Source organism: Amaranthus tricolor, chromosome 4 (genome assembly GCF_026212465.1).
Source record: "Amaranthus tricolor cultivar Red isolate AtriRed21 chromosome 4, ASM2621246v1, whole genome shotgun sequence".
NCBI lineage: Eukaryota > Viridiplantae > Streptophyta > Magnoliopsida > Caryophyllales > Amaranthaceae > Amaranthus > Amaranthus tricolor.
In genome coordinates, this window is record NC_080050.1 from 20,282,908 (window position 1) to 20,308,509 (window position 25,602).

At 32.6% G+C, this 25,602-nt stretch overlaps 1 protein-coding gene across 2 annotated transcripts; it reads left to right on the forward strand.

The window, feature by feature from the left end:
- The first annotated feature begins 913 nt into the window (after window positions 1-913).
- On the forward strand, window positions 914-24,983 carry LOC130811415 (protein VASCULAR ASSOCIATED DEATH 1, chloroplastic). 2 transcript variants are annotated; one of them, XM_057677718.1, is made up of 18 exons: window positions 914-1,213; window positions 1,394-1,453; window positions 9,185-9,235; window positions 9,439-9,504; window positions 9,935-10,030; window positions 10,150-10,251; window positions 11,351-11,448; window positions 11,523-11,704; window positions 12,495-12,535; window positions 12,681-12,768; window positions 12,933-13,019; window positions 13,101-13,155; window positions 13,526-13,592; window positions 18,637-18,733; window positions 21,492-21,553; window positions 21,652-21,691; window positions 21,833-22,125; window positions 24,406-24,983. In XM_057677718.1, the coding sequence occupies exons 1-18, from the start codon at window positions 1,043-1,045 to the stop codon at window positions 24,655-24,657; spliced, it is 1,908 nt and encodes a 635-aa protein (XP_057533701.1). In that variant the 5' UTR covers window positions 914-1,042; the 3' UTR covers window positions 24,658-24,983. The 2 variants fall into 2 exon arrangements, with proteins under 2 accessions (XP_057533701.1, XP_057533702.1); XM_057677719.1 differs by having other exon boundaries at window positions 11,529-11,704.
- The last annotated feature ends 619 nt before the right edge of the window (window positions 24,984-25,602 follow it).

Sequence of the window (25,602 nt, forward strand, 5' to 3'; positions counted from 1 at the left end):
TACCCCTTAAAACCCTCCTTTTTCTTTTAATTTACCCCTTTTCTTTTATTTATAATTACTTTCTCTCACATACTTTCAATACAATCATTATTTCACACTACTATTTAATTAAAATAATACCCACTACAACCTCATACTTCCAATACAATCATTACTTCACACTACTATTTAATTTAAATAATACCCACTACAACCCAAAGATTCTATCTTTCTTAATATATGTGAAAAACCCAAAGTGGAAGATAAAAAAAGAACGGAGGGAGTAAATGATTTATAGAAATAAGATATTTACTATATTAAGAAATGAATTATAAATGTCAAACTTTTTTCTACCACATTAGCTTAAGGAAAGGGCGGAAATTTTTTTACCTACAGTCTGACATGTGTTAAGATTGTTTCTTCTTTAGTAGTTTTTATAGATTATAGATAGATAGATTGTACATGCTAGGGAGGAGCTTGGAGTCATGTTCAACCCAATTGTAGTCAATAGAATGGAAAGAGTACTAAATACTCCGGTTTATCTAGTTTTACAGGGTGTTTGACAATTGGTTGTTGGCTGTTGGTTTTTTTAGTTGGTTTGTTTGACCAGTTGGAAATGTTGGCTTTAAAGCTAGCTGAAAAAAGCCAATTGTTTGTGGAGATATTTAGTAAATTTGGTATTGACTGTTGGCTGTTTATTAGAGAAAAAGTTATCCAACAAGCTAAAAGCCAACCAAAAAAGCTAACTGGAGTAGCTTTTTCATTTTAGCTTAAACCACATATTTTTTTAATTATTTGACTAACTAATAAGCCAAAAAAAGCTAACCAAGAAGTTAAAAGAAAAAACAATCAAAAGCTAAAAACCAAACACCTTAACGTGTTGTTCGATATTCACGAATCCAGCCTACTCCACTGTCGGTTAGGACGCTTTACTTCTCAGAAAACACCTACTCACCAACCTTCTTTAAACCCGTTTTCTCTCTCTAGTCTCTCAAATTTGACTTCTTCCATTTCAAGTACTGTGCTGTGATCAACCCTCTTTCTCTCTCTACTTTCTTCTTCAATGGCTGCTGCTTTGGCGAGCCCACCTACATCTCAGACAATGGTTTCTTCTTCTCCTTCTCCTCCCTCACCTCCTCCCCATCAGTCTTCCGAAGTCTCCTCCAGTACAAATTCCGATCAAGCTGATCGTATTGGCCGCGCTTTCAGCTACTCCAAAAATGTCGATTCTTCGGTAATCTTCTTATTGTTTTTTTGACTATTTTGTTTTTCGTAATTTCGACTTCCAACTTCCAAGTTGTGGAATTGGGTGAATGTACGAGTTGATCATGCTTTTCTCCCTCCTTTCTGAATTCGCTGAGTTTTTGTTGTTGGAATTGATTTTGAAGTATGAAATTGTTGTGATTATCTACAGTCTGCGGATTTTCTTAAGAGTGAAGAGTATCGTCAGCTTTTTCGCCTACCTTCTGAAGAAGTATGTCAATCTACTACTATCTTCAGTTTTATAGAAGGAATTGTATGTTTTAGGTATTTTTAAATGTTGTTACTTATTTTAATACTTCTACAATGCTTATAGTAAAAAAAAAAAAAAAAAAAAAAAAAACTATTCAAAGTTATCGGGAAATTATTAGAAATAGAAAGAATACTGCAATGGATTAATGTTATGTTTAAGCATTAAATTTAATACTATAAGTAATAAAAGTAATATCGGGAAATTATTAAAAAACTATTCAAAGTCTATAGGATTATGCATAAATAAACATACTTTTTGGACTACATAGAAATATCTGGTATAGTGAAAGTGAGATATTGTAGTGCTCCAGGAAGACTACGATAAAGAGAGAGATCTGCATAAGCATGTGTTGAATTAGCACTGAGGTTGGACCTAAATCTTTTGGAGTGGGACAAGACTTGCATGATGACATACCCACACAGTTAAGAATCTCATAAGCATATTTAGATTGAGATAAAAAAAGATTACTAGAATGTTTAGCAATACCTATAAAATAACTCAAAGGACCTAGATCTTTCATAGAAAATTCGAAACTCAAAATCCGATGATAGACTATTTGAGAAGTACTAAAAGAAAGAAGATAAGCAATATCATTTTCGTGCTTATAAATGGATAAAGAATGGTCACAAGTTCTATGAGTGAAACCAATGTTAATTGGTAAATATGTAAGAAGAAAATCGGTTGTACTAAGCACGAGGAGCTTGATTGAGACCACACACCGATTTGTTGAGTTTATTGACAAGAAAAGGATGAGTGGGGTCACAAAAACCCTTAGGCTGTTTCATGAAGATTGAAAAAAATCATTCTTTACATTATATAGACCATGCTTTAGAGAGAGCTAAACTAAGGACAGTCTACTCCAACTTGTTGACTTGCACCATCACCAACGTTGTGCTGCTCAAATGCATCGAAACACATCGACATTAGGGGGCCAAGGGACTAAATCCCATGTTCTATTTTTAGTAAGAGCATCACATTCCTCAATCATGACCCTTATCAATTAGGGTCTTGGAGAGCTACTAGGGTATTGTTAGGTAAAGGAGATTTTGTTGTTAAAGTATGTTGGCTCTCATGGTATTTTGGGTTGGATTTATAAATGCCATGTTGACTTCTAATGCTTGGGCTAGTTGAAGAAGATGGATTGAAATTCGGGAGATGTAAATAGGACCAGTTGATTCAGTAAATTGAGAGGAAATAGCATGGGTAGGTGAAGGGAGGTGTGTGGGCCATAGGTGATTGGGCTAGTTGTTGTGGTGAGTGGGTAGGTAAGAGATGTTGTGGGTCTATGTTACTAATACATAGAAATTAGTTGATTTCATTTGGTAGGACAATGGGTCTCATGTGGGCTATTCTGCAAAGGAGCTGGGCGAGATGATTGTTGCATATCATTAAAAGCATGATTTTTTATCAACAAAGTGAGGAAGATATGGAGATAAACCATGATCCAATAAATTATAACTATTAGAAGTGGGAGAATATAGTTTGAAGAATGAAAATTGTGTTTCATCCAATAAGACATCTCGACTTATGTAGATTTTCTTGGATGAGATATTATAACACTTATAGCTACGTGATTAAGAGATATCCAAGAAATACACAAGGAGTAGATCTAGGTTGTATATTTTTATTTGAGTAGATGGAATAAGAAGATAACATAAACAACCTAAAACTATGAGGTGAGAGTAGGAAGGAATTTTTTGGAATAGAATTTGATTTGGATATTGATAGGTGAGAAGTTTATTTAGGAAAACATTTAATAGATGTGTGGCTATTATAGAGCATGGTGCCAAAAGAAAGGAATTAGGGAAGCATGAGCAAGTATTAATCAATCTAATTTTTTTTTCGGCTTTGCCTTTTTGGGAGGATGTGTTTGGACATGTTTCGGAAGAATACGTCATTTTGTTCACATAATTTTGTAAATGGTCTATTTTTGTATCCAATATCATCACATTAAATGTTTTTGAGTTCTTTGTGAAATTGAATTTTGACGAAGACACGAAAATTTATGAAAACTGAGAAGATTTGAGATATAATTTTAGTTGGGAATGTCCATAAAAATATAGAAAAATCATCTAAGAATAGAACATAGTAATTGTGGCCCGTTGTGCTAAATAAAGGAGAAATCCATACATCTCTATGGAGAATATCAAAAGGAAAGTAAGTAAAGTTCATAGAATTATTAAATGGCAACTTACATGCTTCCCTACGACACAAGGATGTAACATTTTGTCCTTAATTTTATTACAAGATTTGAAATTATATTGTCTAAGAGAAGTTTAAATAGTGTCTGGATGACCTAAGTGATCATGTCAAAGAGAAGAAGATGGAGCAACACTTGTAGATGGTTAATTTGTTGTAGGATGATTGTTGGAGATTGGATATAGGTCACTTGACTATTACATCTTAGGAGAACGTTCCCCATTGGTATAGAAACCAAAAGGGTCAAAAGTAATCTAAACACGATTATCAGTTGTGCATTTGCGGACAAATACGGTTTTTTTATTAAATATTTTGGGTGCATGGAGAACATTCTTAAATTTAGAAGGAGGGTTGGGGGAGGATAATTTAGTAGTACCAAAGTCATTTATTGGAATTGAATGATCATTACCAACAATAATTTCATGATGTTTGCTCAAATTAAAATAAGGCAAGAGACGACCTTGAGATGGAGACATGTGAGGAGATGCACCCTGCACCGTGCCCATATACTAAAAGAATCTGGTTGAGGGAAAGGTCCACGTGAAAGTGGTGACTTCCATAAGGAATAGTTTGGTGTTCCGCGGATGACACTAGAATTATAAATAAGACCACCGATGAATGAGTGGTTGTGTACGTGATCGGCAAAAAGCTATTTTGTTTTCCATCTGACCCAAGAAATGTTTTTGGGCTTTGGTAACGCAAAAGATTAAAAGGTAATAATCTTTGCCATATATCAAAGGATCCAAATGTAGGAAAAACTAATAATTGCTACACAAAAGTAGACAATAAATGTGAGAGGTTCTAAATGTAAGAGTAGCCAAAAGCTGCATTTGATATTTGGCTGTGAGTGTTCTGCAGGGAGGTGCTACAGTTGTGGTAGTTATGTAATGTGGGACAGAAAGGGGCAGAAGAAGTGTAGGTTTAGGAACGGAACTTTGATTCTTGATACTATGAAAGCAATATTGGCCTTGAATGACTTGTATTGCATTCAATATTTAAAGAATTATACAAAATAATTGTAAGAATAAATAACATTCTAACAACATATTATTATATTTTAATAGTATAGGTTAGACAATGAAGAATATTACACGCAAAACAATGCTTAATTTTATATTCATATCTTAATCTTTAGTATGCTCTAGCTTTATGTAATACTCTACAAAGTTATGGAATATGAAACAGTTCATTTATTGTTAGTTTGTTGATTGTTATCATGAGGAGCTGAGGAGGTATACTCATCTATCTTTATGACTTTATCTTATATTATGGACGGATATAAGATTGATGTAAGTTGTGATTTCCGAGAAATGAACTATAGTTAACGTAGAAAATTTACTCACAAAAAAGATGAGACTTAAGATAATTCCCTTATGGTAATAATTGGATTTGGTATGGTAATCAATATCAAGAAAACGAGCAAAAAAGTTCCAAAACGACCCAAAAATGTTCTATGTTTTTCATTTTTCAGCTTTTGTTCTTTGTGAATTTATAGTGATAATTGCATGTCAATTTTTTCCGTATGAACAATGATGCATAACTTCTTGGAATTAACTACTCCCTCCGTTCTCCAATGTTCTTCTTGTTTGGAATATTCTACTTTAAGGAGAGAGAAATTTAATTAAGCTTTTGAGTGATGCCTTAATGTATACCTTGTTAGATCTTTGTTAGATTCATGTAAGTTCTTGTTAGATTCGTCTTAATGTGTACCTTCTTATTACATATTTTTTTTATAATTTTTTATGATGCATATTTAGAGATATTGAGACTCAAAATTTGCTTTAAAACGGTGCGAAAAGTAAATGGGAAGAACAAAAAAGAACGAAGGGAGTATAAAATAGCCATATTGGTTAGCTTGTTTAATGCATGCTAGTGACTCACCTTCCAAGTCAAGGAAAATATGTACTTAAGTACATGGAGGATAAAAGTATCCGTGAAGTAACAAACTTTTATTTTAAAGGAGTTTTGGTTCAAGAGTCAAAGCATTGGCTTAAGAAGGATCTAAGGTTATACTCTTTCGTACATCTTCACACTCTAGAGTTCTTAATTGAAGTTACATGAATCCAATGAGAGTGTTTCTAGTTGGAGATGATAGAGGACTTTGAGAGCTTTTTATGTGAGAATCAAACTCATAGTGAAGAAGTGATGGCCAAAACAAGTTAATTGAAAAATATTGTTTGAAAAAATACAAACGTGCTCGGGATGTTAATTTTCATATATTATCTTTTAATTTATATTTTATCTTTTAGATCCTTTGAAGTTTAATTTTTATTAGATTGAATTCAGTTTTAGAATCAAAGTAGAATTTATTTCTCATAAATAGGGTTTTTATATGCCATGATTATGATATATTATTGTGAGAAACGGTCTCTTTGAGAGAGGCGTCCATTTGGGCCCGCCCAATTTATTCTTAGAAAAAAATTAACAACCGCGCGTTTCATTACCTGTGTTAACTTATTTAGAGTTGGTGTTTACATATTGAAGTTGGTACTTTAACCTATTCGAGTAGATGTTTTAACCTATCAAAGTTGGTATGTTAATCTATTTGGAGTTGGTGTTTTACCATCTTTTGTTGTTAATCTATTAAAGTTGATATTTTAACATATTAAAGTTGGTGTTTTAACATAGAAGTTGGTATTTTAACCTATTTGGAGTGGTATTTTAAACTGTTAAGTTTTTAACATATTGGAGTTGGTATTTTAACCCATTGAAGCTGTTTAAGTTGGTGTTTTATACATATTAAGTTTTTATTTTGACTTATTTAGGTTGGTGTTTTAATCTATTAAAGTTGGTGTTTTAACATGTTGAAGTGGATATGTTAACCCGTTGAAGTTGGTATTTTATAGTTGATGCTTTAACCAATTACATTAGGTTAAAAGACCAACTCCAATAGGTTAAAATACCAACTTTAATAGGTTAAAATACCAACTTATATTGGTGAACAACTTAACGGGTTAAAACAATTTAATAGATTAAATACTTACTCCAAATGCTAACTTTAATAGGTTAAAATACCAACTCGAATAGGTTAAAATACCAACTTCAATAGGTTAAAACACCAACTTCAACTAGGTTAAAACAGGTATAGCACGCACACTTGTTTTTTAATTGTAAATTGTTAGTGGGTTAGGCCTGGAGAGCTGTCTCTACAAGAGACGGTCTCTCAGGAGCATGATTATGTAATGATCATATTTAATCAAATAAAAGTTTAGTTTGGTAGTTTCATACTTTCTTGTGTTCTTTATTCGTGAGTGAAGCAGGAAAGAGTCAACCAAATTTGTTAAGATTGAGTGAATGAAGATTAGAGCTAGAGGCGAGAGCTTTTTGTGAGTGAAACAAAGTATTCTCATCACGGTTACTAATGTCACACGATTAAAGATCTGCTCTCATTCCTCGCACGAATTTGGTTTTGCGATTCACGAGTAGGCATATTTATTGGTTGTTTAGACGGATTGTTTAGTTTGATTTTTAGGTTCACAATTCCTGCATTTGATTTGCTAGAGTAGGTTATATAAAAATAAAAAAGGTCAAAATATAAGCTCAAAAGACCACACTCTTATATGCTCTTAAAAAAAAAAGAAAATACAAGAGTCCAAAATTAAAAAAATGTTGGGAAAAGCAAAGGTGAATTCAGAATTCACGTGATATCAAAAACAAAAACAAGCAAAAGTAGCTCAAAAGCCCATTTATCCATTTGAACCCTAAGCCTAGCTGTTTAAATGAACGTGCTTGTCATCCCTTCCATCTCTTTTTTCATGCCTCATTCCTTGAAACCTATGCTACTTGGACTTGGATACTGATGTCGGATACGGGTACGTGTCCAAGTGTCAAATATGTCTAAATATTCAATTTTACGCCTAAAATAAAGTGTCTAAATGTCATACCAATGTTCGAGTAGTAAGGATCAGACACAGATACATGAAACAAAATGAAGAGTGCGAGTAACATAGCTTGCAACCATTGGCAGAACCAACCATTTTCATGGTAACAACTGCATGTTAATCTAATATTATTCCCTTCTTTTTCTCATCTCTTTAATTTCTTCTATAATATGCGAACTCTTTACATTTTCTCTTTGATTTCAATTTTTTTGTCTTCTACTTTTACATTGCTTGTTTCACCGATTCAAATTGCAAACTAGTGCAATTTGACTTGCGAACAAACCACGCTTGGGGACGGGCGAACCCAATCGCGATTCGGTTGCACTTGCTTTGACATTATATCCTTCAGTCACGTCTAGTGCTTGAAGGCACCCAAGCCTAACAAACTATCTTTACATTTTTAAATTTCAACACTTCTTTGTACACGCATATGACATTTGTCATGATATGGCATATGCTACCAATTATGCCCTTAAAATGACATTCATGTACAAAACAATATCGGAAACATAATCTTGGCTCGGTCACGTAATGAATGTGAGAAGGATCAAATTCTATAACTTGGAACCAGATATTATGTTCAAGTTGTTGTTAGCTCAAGACCAAGCAACTAGAAGTTTAAAATTCAATAAGGATGTACTCGTGTCTTAACTCATTCATAAATGGAAAAATATATTGCTTTCCTTTATTAAATTTTACATTTGGATCTCATCCATGTACCTTCTTCATACAAACTCTAACCATTATATTCAATATGCTATTTCAAAGATATTTGTTGGGTATATGATCGGTTATTACATATGTTAGTATTGAAAAATTATGATATCATATATAGTTGGTTACTCAGCTCGATTGATTTTATGATAACCTCTACTTTTGTGCAATTTACTTGGACATGGCCCTTGCTACCTCCTCAATAATTACACTTATGATTCCTTAAAACAGGGCTGTGCGTGGTGAATGTTAATGCTTTGGATGGTGAATTTGTATCATGATTCTGTAACACGCAAGGCACCACATACACTTGAGACATATCAGAGAAGGGGGAAAAGAAGAGAGTAGGATGGATGTTAGTTGGATGAACTGGCGGAAATATTTAGAAATAAATATTTTCGGTTATATTTTCTGTTATGTTGTTATTGTCGGTTATTTTTAGGTAGTTAGGCTCAAGTGTCTTAGACTTGTGTGTCTATATAAGGACACTTCGTAATTGAAAAGTCTTGTTAAGAAATTGAATAAGAAAGGAAGGAAAGGAGTTTGCAGTACTCGAAACTGTGTGGTTCTACATTTCTGTCTATTACTTTGTGCGTGTGTGTGTGTTTGTGTTTGAGTTCTTGAGACAGTGTGTTTCTCAGATTCATGAGCGATTTGCTAATTCGTGTGCTTTTTGCAAATTGTGGTCGATTATGGTTCCTTTTTGGCAAATTATGAATTCAGAAAGTAAAACATAGCAAATTACGTATCACTAGTCACTATATCATATGTGGAAATTGTTATTCGTATTATAAATTTGTTTTTGGCCAATTGTGCCCTTTTGACTTGTGTGTTGCTCAGTAATTTACAGAATCCTACTGAATCCACATCAGCTCATTTAATACCTCCTTTGTCCCAGGTTCTTTTACAGGATTTTAATTGCGCATTACAAGAAAACATTCTTCTTCAGGTGAAATTGATTCTATTCCATTTATTTTTACCTTTTCAATACATTATTTCAATGTTACTGTATTTTTTTGTCAGTGATAATGTTAAATAATTTCTTGGTTATCTCAGCGTTGATTATTATTGTTTTGTTGAATTCTGCATCAAAATGAATAATTGTGTTCTCAAACTATTCTTATCTTCTTGCTGTTGTGGTTGTTTCTGCAGGGTCATATGTACTTGTTTGAGCACTATATATGCTTTTACTCCAACATATTTGGATTTGAAACGAAGGTGACTTGCTATTCTTACCTCCATGTTACATTATATAGTGAGATATATTCTTTCCTTTATCTTGATAAGTTGATAATGGATGGTCTATTCAATTGCACAAATTTTGATTATTTAGAGCTGTTTTAGAAGATTGAACAATTAATGATTAGTCCTTTTGACCTTAGAGTTACAATAGTAACTTGGTATCTATAGGTGAATCTTAATTAGGAATAATGAGGAGTACCTTGAATTCATTTTGCATGCCATCACGACATGCTTTTCAAACCATAAAGCTCGAATGACATATGGAGTAACTATAACCAACTATCATTGACACTTATTGCTTTTAGGAGATATTTATATATTTGGTATAATTTCCTACCTTCTTTAACTACTGCGTAATTGCAGTAAGAATATGACTGTTTTTTATGGCTATATAATTTTATTTCAGAAAATAATTCCTTTTCAAGAAGTCACATCTGTACGGAGAGCAAAAACAGCTGGAATCTTTCCTAATGCAATTGAAATTGTGGCTGCAGGAAAGAAGGTAATTGACGCTATCCTAAAGTTTCATAATTTCGTTGGACTAGATTCTTTTGAAAGTGATATTTGAACTTCTAAAAGTATATGTTCTGATTTTTCTTAAAATTTCTCATGATCTGGCAGCATTTTTTTGCTTCTTTTTTGTCCCGTGATGAAGCTTTTAAGCTTATAGCTGATGGATGGTCGCAGCAGGGCAATGGTTCTGAAAACATGCTTGATCGGCAGGTGCTTTTGTACTTCACATCTATTATTGTCAATAGGTAGTTGAGAATTGTAATTATGTGTGGGTTGTTTTGGGTGTGTGTTTGTTATCATTTATCTACTGATGTTTGTGTGAGGTTTTGCGTTGTTTGTTTAAAAATTCATGAAATACTGGTTTATATAAGTGGGGGGTACAATTTGTTTTGAATTTTATTTTCTTGGATTTTGATTACACCTCTTGTTTGTTCTTGGTGGCAAAATATGAATGCTTGGCTTCCAATAGTTTACAATGTGCTGTGTTATTGTCATTATGGGCTTCTTGTGAGTGCCATTTGGCCTTTCGACTTTAAGTTTAGTTATCAAAATTCAAAGCAGAGCATTGGATTCCATCCTTTATTATAGTTTGTTCTTTGGATCTGATATCCAATAGCTGAACATTTATGACATCATTCAAAAGTATTGGAACATACATAAACACTCTAATGCGTTGAAACCCCGTTGACGATAGTAGTTTCAAATTGACATGAGGTAAAGCTTATATGAATTCACCTTAAGTTATCTCTCTGAAACATATTCTTTTGAAGTGAAAAGAATGAACGTTATTAGTTGTCTAATTTGTTGTGATCATCTTATATACGTGATAAAGGCATCAACTCAATGCCTTTTAATAGCCTCTTGTGCTTGGTGAGTAGGGGGTTGCAAGCGGAAAGTACTCCATCTTAACTCAACTATAACAGAGAGTTTGTTTCCATTTTACTCCTAATATATGTACAGAAATTAATTTATTATTCAATATAAGATAATACACTGTCTTAGCCAATTTAGTTTGTTTTTCAATATCTGTGAAACAACAATTATTTTGTGACTCCTCTAGAAATGACACTTGAAAGGATCTTCGATATTGATGATTTACATTGGGGACGATGTTAATCTGTATCACCTTCATATAGTTTCTGGAGATCGGAAACTAAAAGTTATGCGCCCAAAATATGCAGAATGGCCGTAGTTTCTGTTTTAGAAGTTATGCATATTGTAAAATATCTTATGGGATTATAAGTTCTATGAATTTTAGGTTTTCGATATTTTTTTGTAATTCACACTTTAAATATTCATTGATGTTTAGGATTCTAAGTCTGAGAGCAGTTCCCAGATCAATGGAGCTGTTCCAACTGAAACTTGTAACTCAGAATCCCAAGTAAATGACTTGTGTTCACATGTGAGGTAGTCTGGTAAACAACTCTAGAGATCCCTACTCTTTGATTTTTGCAGATTTCTAATTTTTTGACTCCAACTAGTCTCAGGAATTTGGAGTTGTCTACATCAGAAGAATCCAAACCTCCTTCCGGTGATGGACATGATAATGCTAGGTCTGCTACACCAGAAGTTCCTCATGTAATGGAAGAGAAACTAAATGTTACAGAACCTTCAACCTCACCGCCTATCAATTGGAATGTGGAGATGCAGGATGCTCCTGAAAGTAAGTCATTCTTTTTACTATGCCTTTTCAATTCTCTGTATACTTTAGATTCCTCTTCAAACAGTTGATGGCATATTAAATTGTCATTGGACAGAGTTGATTTAGACAACCTGATTGCTGGCATTGCACTTTGTCTTCAATTTTATTTGATTTTGATTAATTAAATTATAAAACTAAATAATTGATCTGAATGTCCATTATTTCGATTGGCCAAAGATTTATAGTTCTTTGGTTTTGGATTTTAATGGACTAAAGTCAAATGACTCATTTTTTTGACTCATTTTACTAATAAGGGTCTTAGTTTCATCATTAACAATGGTAAGGTTGCGTATATCCGACCATCCCAAACCCAAAGTGGGAGCCACTTATTTTCATTGTGGTAATGGAGTTTTGAAATGAATAATCTGGTTTTGATTAATGATTAAAAAATCCACGTTACATGTTTGAACCTAATCCACCCCTCCTTTTGAGCCAAATAAAGTCTAACCTTTGTTAGCATCATTTATGATATTGCTTTTTTTGGCTCACATAGCTGAGCCACATTGTGGGGTTTAGGCTTTGGCATTATTGCTGATTGGATGATGAAAGGAAAAGGTGTAAAAAAGTGTTTGATGTTGTCCTGATTTACATGTTGAGGATCTTTAGTTTACCAATTCCTATGAGCACACCAAACCCATTTTCTTTGTTGATGGTTATGCTATAATTTGTGGTACTGTTTTACCCTGTGGCCTATATACATTTACATGTTATGATCCTTCACTTCTTATGAGTGGGCGTTTGCGATGTGCAGTACATAATTCTTACACCAAGGTGGCAGAGTCCAAGTTCCCGGTATACTCATTTTCTTATTATTGCACCTTACAGGAATTTTATTTTGCATTATTTTTTAACGTTATAAGGAGATACATATTGCGGTTATTAGTTGCAACTTATGCCGTATTGATTAAGCTGTCACATTTGTCCTTGTGGATTGCAGATAAGTGTTGAGCAGTTCTTCAATCTATATATTTCTGATGAAGCTGCTAGTTTTGTTGAATCCTACCATAACAAATGTGGAGACAAAGGTATTTTCTCAGCATTTATGGCATTTAATTAATGCAATTTTTTTGAATCCTTGCATAAAGGGAATCTGATTTTGGAGGAATTAGGGAATGAATACATCTCTACCCATGATTTTATCTTGTTGGAAGTTTTCAGTCTCAAGTGCTTGTTGCATTTATGCATTCAGAATTCAGGTGCACTTCATGGTCACCTCATAAAGAGTTTGGATACACTCGCCTCAAAAGTTTTCAGCATCCTATTAAAGTATACTTTGGTATGTTACTTTGTTCTTTTTGTGAACGGAACTTTTTTTCTACAGTGATGAGAGATCCTGATCTCTTTCCTGCTTCTTAAGGTGCAAAATGTGGCGGCTGCAAAGAAACCCAGAAATTTCAGATTTACAAGAGCAGGTAGGTGGCATGCTTTTATAGATTGTATTCCATGGCAGTATCACAAATTAATAAACTAGATACCTTCCTACAATATGTTTGGTTTGGCATAATGAATATTTTTTAGGGTCATTTCTTTAACTGTTTACTTTTAAAGGATCATTCATAATATATTGATCATTATGGTAAATGGCTTTGATGCCTCTTCTCCATCAGAAAAAAAGACTGAAAGACTTGGGTATTTCTAGTTGATTTTTGTATTAGACTCATCAATTTTAATCTAGTATCTTAATGCTTAGCTTTGTTTCTCAGATGATTTATTATGTACTGTCAATTATGATTTATGTATGAGTAATGTGTAGAGCATTGTTTTTTCTTGATTCTGTATCAGCCATTTGGTTATCAAGACTTCCCAGGAAGTGAGTGATGTTCCCTATGCAGATTACTTCACTGTTGAGGTAACTCACTTTTCTTATTCCTTAAATGACCATGTATTCCCATCCTTGGCAACCATCAAAGTTTCTATTGATTCTGACAATTTTGATTTTATATATTGAACAAAAAGATTAGTACTGAAGCTTTGTGTAGATTGATATGGGTCTTCTACTATTTTATAAATATGAGAACCGTGAGAACCATAATCTCAATCGTTAAAATAAATAATGAAGGGCTAGGATTCATGCGCACATAGTAATGGCATTTTGTCTGTAAAACAACACTTTTTTGTCAAAAAGTATCACATTTTTACGTAAAAGTAATATTTTTTTGGCTACTTTGTTGGTTTTTTTTAATCTCTGAAAACTAACACTTCATTTCCACAAAGTACTACCTTTAAAAGTAAAAAAAAAAAACACTTGTTTGTCAGTTTTGCTCACTTTTTTAAGAAAAAGCTTTTTATTTTTTATTTTTTATTTTTTTTTTACTAAAAATAACACCTTTTTTTTTATACCAAAAGTAGCATCTTTTTTAAAAAAGAAAGGAACATTTTTGCCTAAAGTAACAACTTTTCAGTAACAAAGTAACACATTTTAGTTAAGCAGATTGGTCCTCATAGTCTCATGGTTCTTATATACGTATGTTTTCCTCTTGAACATCTTTATGTGTGTGTATATATATATAAACATACAACACCCACCCACACACACACACACATATATATATATATATAGGAAGAAGTTCAAGTGAGAACCATCCTTATATGAGAACTGTGAGAACCAATTTATTTGACAAAAATGTGTTACTTTTCTATTAACAAGATGTTACTTTTAGTTACTTTTTTTTTTTAAAAAAAAAAGAGGATACTTTTACTCAAAAATATATTACTTTTCAGAAAAAAAATTTTGAACAAAACTCACAAAAAGGTGTTACTTTCTACATAAAAAAGTGTTACTTTTTGGAAAAAACGTGTTACTTTGTATAATTTTTAAAATTTTTTTTTCCGAAAGTAACTTTTTTTGCTAAAAAGTACCAACTTTTTTTTAAAAAAAAGTAACATTTTTTGCCCAAAAGTAACACATTTTTCGTAATAAAGTAACACTTTTTTATCAGGAAGATTGGTTCTCACGGTTCTCATATAAGCTTAGTTCTCACTTGAACTTGACCCTATATATATATATATATATATATATATATATATATATATGGTCAAGTTCAAGTGAGAACCAAGCTTATATGAGAACCGTGAGAACCAATTTACATGATAAAAAAGTGTTACCTTTTTACAGAAAATGCGTTACTTTTGGGCAAAAAAATGTTACTATTTTTTTTAAAAAAAAGTTGTTACTTTTAGCCAAAAAAGTGTTACTGTCAGAAAAATTTTCACAAATCAAATCATACAAAGTAACACGTTTTTTCTGAAAAGTAATACTTCTTTATGTAAAAAGTAACACCTTTTTGTGAGTTTTGTTCATAATTTTTTTTTGAAAGCAACACTTTTTTGTCAAAAGTATCATTTTTTTTAAAACTAACACTTTTTTGCCTAAAAGTAATACCTTTGTAATAGAAAAGTAACACTTTTTTTGTCATATAGATTGGTTCTCATGGTTCTCAAATAAGCTTGGTTTTATATATATATATATATATATATATATATATATATATATATATATATATATATATATATCAAGTTCCAGTGAGAACCAAGCTTATATGAGAACCGTGAGAACCAATTTCTCCGATAAAAATGTGTTGCTTTTTCAAAGAAATGTGTTACTTTTGGACAAAAAAATGTTACTATTGTTTTAAAAAAATCTGGTACTTTGTAGCAAAAAGTTGTTATTTTCAGAAATAAAATATAAATATAAAATAACACATTTTTTGCGAAAGTAACACCTTTTAAGTTAAAAGTAACACTGAGTTTATTTAGAATTCTTTTCTTAAAGTAACACTTTTTTGCCTAATTATATCATCTTTTTTTTCAAAAAAAATTTAATAATTTTTTGCCTAAAAGTAACATCTTTTTTGTAAAATGGTAACACTTTTTTGTCAGGTAGATTGGTTTTACGGTTCTCATATATGATGGTTCTCACTGGAACTTCTTCCTATATATATATATATATATATATATATATATTGGAAGAAGTTCAAGTGAGAACTATCCATATATGAGAACAATAAGAACCGTGAGAACTAATTTATTTGACAAAAAAGTGTTACTTTTCTATTACAAAAATTTTACTTTAGAAAAAAAAAAGTTACTTTTGTTTAAAAAAAAGATGATACTTTTACCCAAAAAGTGTTATTTTTAGAAAAAAATTCTAAACAAAAACTCATAAAAAAGTGTTACTTTTTGGAAAAAACGTGTTACTTTCTATGATTTTCTTTTGAATGTTACTGCTAAAAAGTAAAAACTTTTTTTTTAAAAAAAGTAACATTTCTGTAAAAAGTAACACATTTTTATCAGGTAGATTGGTTCTCACGGTTCTCATATAAACTTGGTTCTCACTAGAATTTGACCATATATATATATATATATATATATATATATATATATATATATAGGGTCAAGTTCCAGTGAGAACCAACCTTATATGAGAACCGTGAGAACCAATCTTTTCGATAAAAATGTGTTACTTTTGGACAAAAAGATATTACTTTTGTTTTTAAAAAAATCTGGTAGTTTTTAGCAAAAAAATGTTACTTTCAGAAAAAAATATATAAATACAAAGTAACATGTTTTATCGAAAAGTAACACCTTTTTACGTAAAAAGTAATACTATTTTGTGAGTTTTTTTCAGAATTTTTTTCTTAAAGTAACACTTTTTTACCTAAAAGTATCACCTTTTTTTTTCAAAAAAAAAGTAACACCTTTTTAGTAAAATGTAACACTTTTTTATCAGGCAGATTGGTTCTCATGGTTTTTATATAAGGATGGTTCTCACTTGAACTTTTTCATATATATATATAGGAAGAAGTTCCAGTGAGAACCATCCTTATATGAGAACCATTAGAATTAATTTGTCTAACAAAAACATGTTACTCTTTTACTAAAAAGGTGCTACTTAGTTATAAAAGTGTTGCATTTTATTTAAAAGAAAAGATGATACTTTTAGGTAAAAAAGTGTTACTTTCAGAAAAAAATTCTGAACAAGACTCCCAAAAGGGTGTCATTTTTTGCATAAAATGTGTTACTTTTTGAAAAAAAACGCATTACTTCGTATTATAATTTTTTTGAAAAAATAATTTTTTTTCTAAAAGTAACTTTTTTTCTAAAAAGTACCAACTTTTATTTTTAAGATGTAACCTTTTTTGCCCATAAGTGACACCTTTTTAATAAAAATGTAACGCTTTTTTATCAGGCAAATTGGTTCTCACGGTTCTCATATAAGCTTGGTTCTCACTAGAACTTGACCATATATATGTATATATATGTGTGTGTGTGTGTGTGTATATATATATATATGTATGTGTATATATATATATATATGTGTGTGTACATATATATATATATGTGTGTGTGTACATATATATATATATATATATATATATATATATATATATATATATATATATATATATATATATATATATATATATATATATATATATATATATATATACCCCTATGCTTCAATATGAACGTCTGATTCATCACTCTTAAAAGCGTGGTTTTGAGGATGAATGCTGGGATGACATAATCTAGAACGTTCTGTTCTAATTTGAATGGCCTCAATGGCATTTTATTTCTAGTCTTGAGGGATGCTATAGTGAGTGGCATAGAAAGCTTAATGTATAGTGCCTTTTGGCCATTGGAATGGGTCTCCCTACATCTTCTATTTGTTGCTGTTGAGGTTGATTGGACCCACATTAACAGTAGGTAGCGGAGACCTAAGTAGCTCAAAATAATGCTGAGTATGTCTCTTGCGTTTGAGTGCAGAAGCGAGTAACATTGTAGATATGTGATGTGTGATAGAAATCAAAGGATTTCAGTCAGCATCAAGTACGCAGTAAAATCATAATAACTTTTACCTGGTCTAGACGTGCTGGGAATGCAAGGCAGGATGGTATCAGGGCCTACAATTGAACATAATATAATTAAAAAAGTTTGCGCCAAAGTTTGAATAGATGCTCTCATTATTCTAAGTCAAAAACTAAACTAAGGGGCATGAGGGATGTTTTAGATGTGAGTTATAACAGATGACAAATTCAGACTGGTGTCTGTTAGGTTTACTTTATCTTAAGACAAAGAAAAATAGTAGCTTATACATAAGATATATTGACAACACATTATGCAATTTGTAAATGACATTAAAGGACAAAGATGCAAGTTATAGAAATCAATTAGGAAGGGACTGAGAAGATATCACAATGAAGTGATATAATTGACTAATTGTGAAGTGTCTTGCGTAAATGGGGAAAAGTTGCCTCTCTAATTTGGCTACTGGTTACTTGTTACTTGTATGATATATCTCTGTTATTATTGAGCCCTAACTTGTCTTATGAAGCGAGTCAAGTGAAGATAAATTCGGAGACTAATCTTGCTCCTGATTCTAGTGTCACCAACTTCTACACTCCTTATCTTCGATATATCTCTATTATCATTTTGTTTGCATTAGCAGCTACAAGACCAAGGATCTTTCTGGGTAACTAAAGGTAGAGGAAAGGTTGTTGAATTTTTTGAAGGAAGTTTATAGTAGTAGTATAATACAGCCAGGCTGGGATCATACTAAGTTTCCAGTGGTGCGATGTTCTCTTAGCTCTCCTATATCTGAAGTTATAAAAATACTAATAAACATAATATCAATCTCTCTGTGAATCTGAACTAATATAAGAAAAAAGCCCCTTTGTTCTTCAATTATCCAGAAAATGTCATAGCTCAATAATAAATTGAATTAGAAAGAGAATTTATTTTTGAACAGAGGCTTTGTTTTCTTAGATTGTTTGTTAACTTTCTTTTTTCTGATTTACGCCAAAACGAGAAGGGAATATGATTCTGTTTACTGTTTTCCTCTCCATAAAAGCATATCTTCTTTTATTATATTAATCTTAAAACACCTTTTCCAGGGCCTCTGGGATGTGCAGAAAGATGGCGCTCAATCAGATGGTTGTTTTTTGCAAGTTTTTGTGAATGTGGCTTTTTCAAAGAAAACCATGTTTAAAGGTTTGGCTATGAACTTCTGTCTTCCCCTCTCCACCTCCATACCCGCCCCCCGCACCCCCTCCCAGATTGCTGGATTTTGACTTGGTTAGCTAACTCTCAATACTCCCACGCATGTGACTTGGCTTAGCTGATAAACATATTAGTATTGTTGAACTAGTTCAAAAAGTAAACCAAATAGTATGTTTTACAATGCTGATTTGTTTACTATTTTGTTTACTTTTGGACCAGTTCAACAGATTTGTGAATTACATTCTCGTACTTGTTTTACACATAGAAGGCCCTAATATCATCCCCCTCCCCCCCTGTTTAAGAGTATTATATTTAACCTTAGTGTTGAGGTTGTACAACTTATCACATAAAACTTTAAAATATGAGATATTATGTACATACCAAGGGAGGCAAAGGAGTAAATCAGGACCTTCTAAACATTTAAAAATACTTTAACCTTGTAAAATATCGCTTTTTATTTTTTGACAGACCAGAATTTTCTATCAAAGAATTATCTTTTTCATCTAGCTTGTCTTACGACTAAAATCATTTCATTTCACTATTATAAAGAATTTCCAAAGCTATTAGTGGGAAAAAATCCATCTCCGAATATGCTTTATTGTTCATATATTTCCGCTACCTCTTAATTCCTTCTCTAAAATAGTAATGAAATTGATGAGGAAAAGGAGACATGTGAACATTTATTACCATGGACATTGACATAGAAGTTTTCTTTAAAATTGAATATACAGATATACTTATTATCATTACCTCCATTTACTACTGCTTATGAAATGAGCAGTCATCTATCTGTCTCTTCATTTCATCTCAAGTATTCGACACTCCATTGATATGATCTCTAGTTTAGACTACAGTACAAAAACAAAGCCGCATCAACGCACTGTAAAGATTTTCAAAAAAATGCCAAACTCTGCATTGTTAAGATGTGGAAAAATCGCGGTTTCGGCCGTTTCAAAGGATATCTCATGCTTCTGGCCGATATTTGGCGTTATGCTAACCACATCAGTTTTTGTTACCGCAACACTGTGTTACTGTGATTGCAGCTATTACTGTATTTTTGCACTATGGTTTATACCAAAATTATTAAATTGTTTTACAAAAATATATGAGTGAGATACTTAAACACGTACTAGAATCCTTCATAGGTACCCAAGTCCCAGCAACATAGGTCATTATTGCCGAAACAGATTCCTTCTGTAATCCTTAAAAGATGGCCGGGTATCTGAGTTTTGTTGTATGCTTGTAGCTTCAGCTGTTTATGTCTTGCTTTTTTAATTCCAATTGGCATATATCACATTTACTTTAACAATAAGATAAAGCATCTTTGCTGCTAAAAATGTATCTCCCCAGTTTCAAGTTTGCTAAGTGACTAAGCGTGCTATGTTATTGTTGGAAGTCTTTATCTTTCTGGTAGGCCTTGCGCAATGGCACCAACCAAAAATTCTGGAAAAAGGGGCCTTACTGATTAAATTAGCTGACTTAATTTATGCATACCCCCAGACAATTTATGACTAATATGAACAGGGCCTATGCGTTTTCAAATGATACCAGTAGGTTTTCATGCCAGTTCTGGATTTCTGGTGAGGTTTTGCTAACCACCCCATAAGAAAGATATTGTCTATTCCTTTATCCACCAATACCATAAGGTTTTCATGCTTATTTTGGAACTCTCTGCTGGGGTTTTGGGAACCATCCAGTCTATTCCACAAGAATTTGTTGCCAAAAAAGAAAACTTCTCATGGACAATACGTTGCTGCTTAACCTAGAAATTTGTGGAACTCGAAAGCCTTTTGATTATCTGAGATTTGATTTCATATTAGAGCCTTTGTTAATATGATCTTTCTTGTAGTCTGCTTGGAGGCTGGCTGTGAAAGGGGATTAGAAGGAGGGATTGTATCATGGTTACGGAAAGTTTAGTGAAGAATAGCACTGTTACCGGAGGACCCAAACCTTGAAATATCATCAGCCGACCCCTCCTTGATGAGATTATGAATTTGCCTTTGTTGTTATGGACATCCAAATCATGTTTTCCATGTAGCTTTTTTGTCACCATCTTCTTGTGGCATTATTTGCAATGCCGCCTTTGTAAATGCTGGAAATATATGAATGTTGAGCTACATTATGGTTTTCAACATTTGATATTCAGATTGGGTGACAAAATTTTTGTTTTGCATCCTGAAGTAGATGCAAGAAATTACTTTCTAATGTTGTATATTTGAAAACCCTCTCTTTGTAATGCATCTATTCATTTCTGCTAATTTGGTGCTTTTATGGGATCAAGTTAAGGTTGGTAATTCAAAGGATGACTATGAAAAAGTCTTATGTTAATGTTTACAGAATTATCGGTGTTGCTCTTTGGAGACAAGTAATGCACTAGTTTCCGATGGTTAACTGGATCCCTTCCTTGAGCTCAATTTATATTCCTTCAAGCTCGAAGATTTTGACGTCATGATACCATTATTCTTGAAAGTTGTCCACCACTTTTTAGTGAACCGCCAAATCCAGTTCCTTGATTAAAATTGGTGACTTTGATTCATTTTCGTCTTTTTCATGCTGGATTTTTTCTCTGTCACGCTAGGTTTGCCCTCCTGTTAATTTCCTTGTTGCCTGTCGTGGACTTTTTTTTTTGAATTTGCAAGTAATTTGCCTTTCCTCGCTGGTAAATTGTTGTAGATTTCATGTCTTACTGCTATGCTTTTTCTTGGATGTGTTGGTGATTCTAGTTACCATATCTTGCCTTTTACTATAGGTAAAATAGAGCAGTCAACCATGGAAGAGTGTCGAGAAGTTTATGCAACGTGGATTCAACTTGTATCATCTCTTTCTTTCCTTGTGGTTTGCAACTGCCTTTATTTTGGAGTTCCTCAAAATTATATCGTCAATGAAGAATTTATGTTTATCTCTTTCAGGCACATGAACTGTTAAAGCAGAAGAACATTGAGAAAGGAGGTATGATAGCTCGTTTATCTCTCACGTACTTTATGTCTCATGAGTCATGAAGAAGTTCAGAACTTAGTTACAATTTCTGCATCAGCTAGCTAACTGCAATAACAGTCATGTCTTCTCATTTGTGGACCTTTTGGTGTGCAGAAAGTTCTATACCTAACATGCTTCAGGATAGCCTAATTGATCCACAAGTTACTGGACAATCTGTTGAAAACTCAGATACGAATGTTCAACATCAGAGGATAAATGCTGTTGCCAACAATTCTCGTGGAACTCATGAACAAACTGGAAATAGCTTACCGGAGAATATGCTTCATGTTACGACTACAGTGATGTCTACATTGAGAGCATTTGCTGGAAAGTTCTGTAACCCTTTAAAAAATCACCCTCAGCTATTTTTGGTGATTGCATTTTCTGCTATCCTCCTCTTAATGCAGGTATGATAATGCTTATTAGTTCCTTCATGAATCTTATTTTTAACTTCACTGCTATTGCACTCGATCTGGAGACTTGGTGATCAAACTTTTTGACGCTTTTGACTTAATGATTTTTCTCGTCTTTGTTTTAATGGAGTAGCACAACATGGTTTTGACGTCTTTGTCTGCAAGCAATTTTCGCAAAACATTTTGTAGACTTTTAGGAAAATTTCTTGGTATTTGACCTTCATAAAGTTGTGTGGAAGGGCTGGCCAAAATGCTACTTTAAATTAAAATATTTAGTCTTTTTGGCCTAGCTTTTAGAAAATAATTTATGTTTCTTAAAAGTAGTTCTGTAATTATTGTTTCTAGAGAAACACTACTCGAAAACAGAATTGTTTGCCATATATTTCTAAATGATTTTTGAGAAACATAAAGTCTGTTGGGAATTATTGGGTGGAAGTAGAGAAAAACTGTGGAAATAAACTAGAAGAGAGATAAAGTGAGAAATATGTTTACTTGTTTTCTTGCTTGAAATTGAGTACAAAGCACCATTAATATAGGGGAAGAAAAATGCCAAAATAATTGCAATTTGGAAAATCATACATTTGGAATTTCAGGTTGGGAGGGAAAGAATAATAATGAAGATAGATGTTTTATCGCATACTTCAGTCGTTTACATGTTCGGATAGGAGGAAATAGAGGGAAAGGTAGGATAAGGAAAATGGAGAGCGTGCATGTCCCTTTATTGGATATTTGGATACCAATAGGAAAATAGGAGGGAAATGGAGAGAAGAGTATCGGAAGGAAAAGCCCCATCACATTTTAAACAAAACAAATTCCTTCTACAATTGGAAAAATTTTGGAAGGTAAACACAACTTCCCATCCCATCCCTTCCTTTCATTCCAAAATGTTATTCAAACATAGTCTTAGGGTTTCATGATACATTTTTATGAATTATTGAGCACAATAATAATTGTATTAGTGGGTAGGTGTATCTCGTTTTCTTCCCATCTCATCTTGGAGATATAGTGAACATGAGGGATTAGTGCACATTTACAGAGAAAATGATGGTACTTATATTTACCATTTTATAAAGAGGTGATAGGTACAGAAAGTTTGTCACAGTTACAATTTGGATGAGAACTCAAGTTTTAAGGAGAGTTAAAGGAAATTATTTATTTGAAGTTGTGATTTGAGGATGAAGGAGAATATCAATGGTCAAGTAGAGAGAAAGAAAAGCAGTCTAATAGAGAAGAACGAGAATGAATCGAAAAAAGAAGCAGGATATTATATCATTTGATAATTTTGTCTGATTGCAAAATTCATTAAATGGAAAGAAATAGCTCCTTGAGAAGTTTTTTGGGAGTAGCTTGAATTTGGAGCTTCTCCTCCAATTCCAATACCCTACAGAAGCCATCATGGGCTTCTCATAAAAATGTTTCTTCTCCTTAAAAACTACTTGTTTGGTTGGCCCAAAATTTGTCTCTCCGTTTGAGAAACTCTTTTAAGAAACTAGGCCAAACACTATCTTAGTTCTTGTTTTCTGTTTCAAGCATAGTTACATGGAACGTGGAACATAGCCACGTTCCGCGATCCGGGAACGTTCGTCCCCAATCACCACGAAACACGTTCCAAATCGCTCAAGTTGACGTCCCGGTGTAGAAAACTTTTTCAGAAGGTATTTTGGCCTTCATTTACAAATTAAAGAAAAGAAGAGAGAAAAAAACGAGATGAAAGCCTACAAATCTAAAAAAATTCGACTTGAAAATGATTTCTTAAACCAGAATAATCATTTTTATTTAATTTTGTTTTCAAATATATATTTCATACATACTGTATCTCGTACCCAATCGTTCTCGAGTCAATCTGGGTTGCGTTCCGTGTTCCCGTTCCCGTTCCCCGTTCCAGACCGAATGTTGTCCTAGGTAACGATGGTCTCAAGTTAAGCTGGATTTCGCAAAAGAAGACATTTTAGGGAACCTAGATATTGAATAGTTGGGATTCAAATAAAGGAAACCAATAACTGATAAGAGGGATGATCAAGTGAGAGAAAAGTATGAGGTCAGAGAGATTTTTTAAAATGCCAGAGTGACTAGAAATTAACTTGAAAAGAGGAGAGTGCAAATAATTTGGGACTGATGATGTATGGTTACAAATTTATAATAAGGTGAGGAAGGACTATAACACTGATATTTGCTTTGATTGATATGATGTCCTGAATCTAGTCTGGTAACTGCTAAGTTCTAAGATATCTGCCAATATACACTGACCTCACTTTACTATGTTGCACGCTGCAGCTCAGCATCGTTGTACTATTGAGTAGACCACAACCAGTTTATGTAATTCCTCAAGTAGATCAAATGAGTTCTGCAGGGCCTGGGGCTGGTCACAGAGCAGCAGAAACAGTGGCTTGGATAGAAAAACGAGTTCATCTACTCAAGGACGAGATGCTTTTGGTTGAGTCTCAACTTGAAAGAATGAGGCATGAACACAATTTGTTGAAATCACAATTCAAGGACCTTGAGCGTCTATATAAGCAGAAAATATGATTTTCGAGTTTCGTCATCACTATTCACTTGTACATTCACTATGTACATTCTTTGTATCAACTCCATCCCGACATTAATGGTATATGTAATTATGTATACCTTTTTTTACTTTTTCTTCCTGATTTCTTAGTCATGTTTGAAAATTGTAAAGTCAAAAAGTTTTATCCATGGAATCTCAGTCAGAATTGTGGAATGTTCAATAAAAACGAAGTCTAATGTTTGTTTGGAACAATTTGGGAGCTGCAAATGAGAAGTCATAAGGAAAAGAGATTAAAATATTGACGATTTGGATAATTAATAATAGGTAAAGTGTTAAATTTTCATAATGATACTACGTACGTGGTTGTGGTTAATTTTTGTCTTTTATCTTTTTATGTCATTTATAATTTTTGTCAAAATTCTTTGTTGTTATATCGATTATTTTTGTCATTTATCTTTGTTAGCATAGTTTTGAAAAAATTGTAAATAAAGGATCGGATCTTGTTTAGAAATATTGAAAAAATAAGTTTATTATAAAAAAATTCTCAAAATAAGCTTCCGAAAATCTTAATCCCAAAATGAGTGTCTTCGTGTTCGAATTTAAGGTTAGGCATATTTGTTGTTATTAAGAGTAAACAAAAACTGGTAAAAAAGTCAAATTCTTTGTTAAGAATAGGTATATTCGCTGTTATTAAGAGTAAACAAGAAAACTAGTAAAAAAGTCAAAATTCTTTGTTTGTTGTTACTAATAGCAAACAAAAGGGAGATAATGTTACAACGTTGTAAAGGACAAAAAAAAAAAAAAAAAAAAAACACATGTTTGTTTGCTGTTACTGTTTTTTGCAGTTAAAAGGTATATATTAACCCAAAAAAAAATTTTTACGACCTAGGCTATTAAAAGGAAAAAACATCACTCTAAACACGAAAGGGAGGCACTAACCAAAACAGCCCCGCGAACAAAGACAG

Bases quoted from the DNA above. Each gene is read 5' to 3' on its own strand.
- LOC130811415 (XM_057677718.1), top strand. From the start codon at position 1,043: ATGGCTGCTGCTTTGGCGAGCCCACCTACATCTCAGACAATGGTTTCT. The intron at 9,505-9,934 runs GTGACTTGCTAT...ATTTTATTTCAG, and splicing joins TATTTGGATTTGAAACGAAG to AAAATAATTCCTTTTCAAGA. The intron at 11,449-11,522 runs GTAGTCTGGTAA...GACTCCAACTAG, and splicing joins GACTTGTGTTCACATGTGAG to TCTCAGGAATTTGGAGTTGT.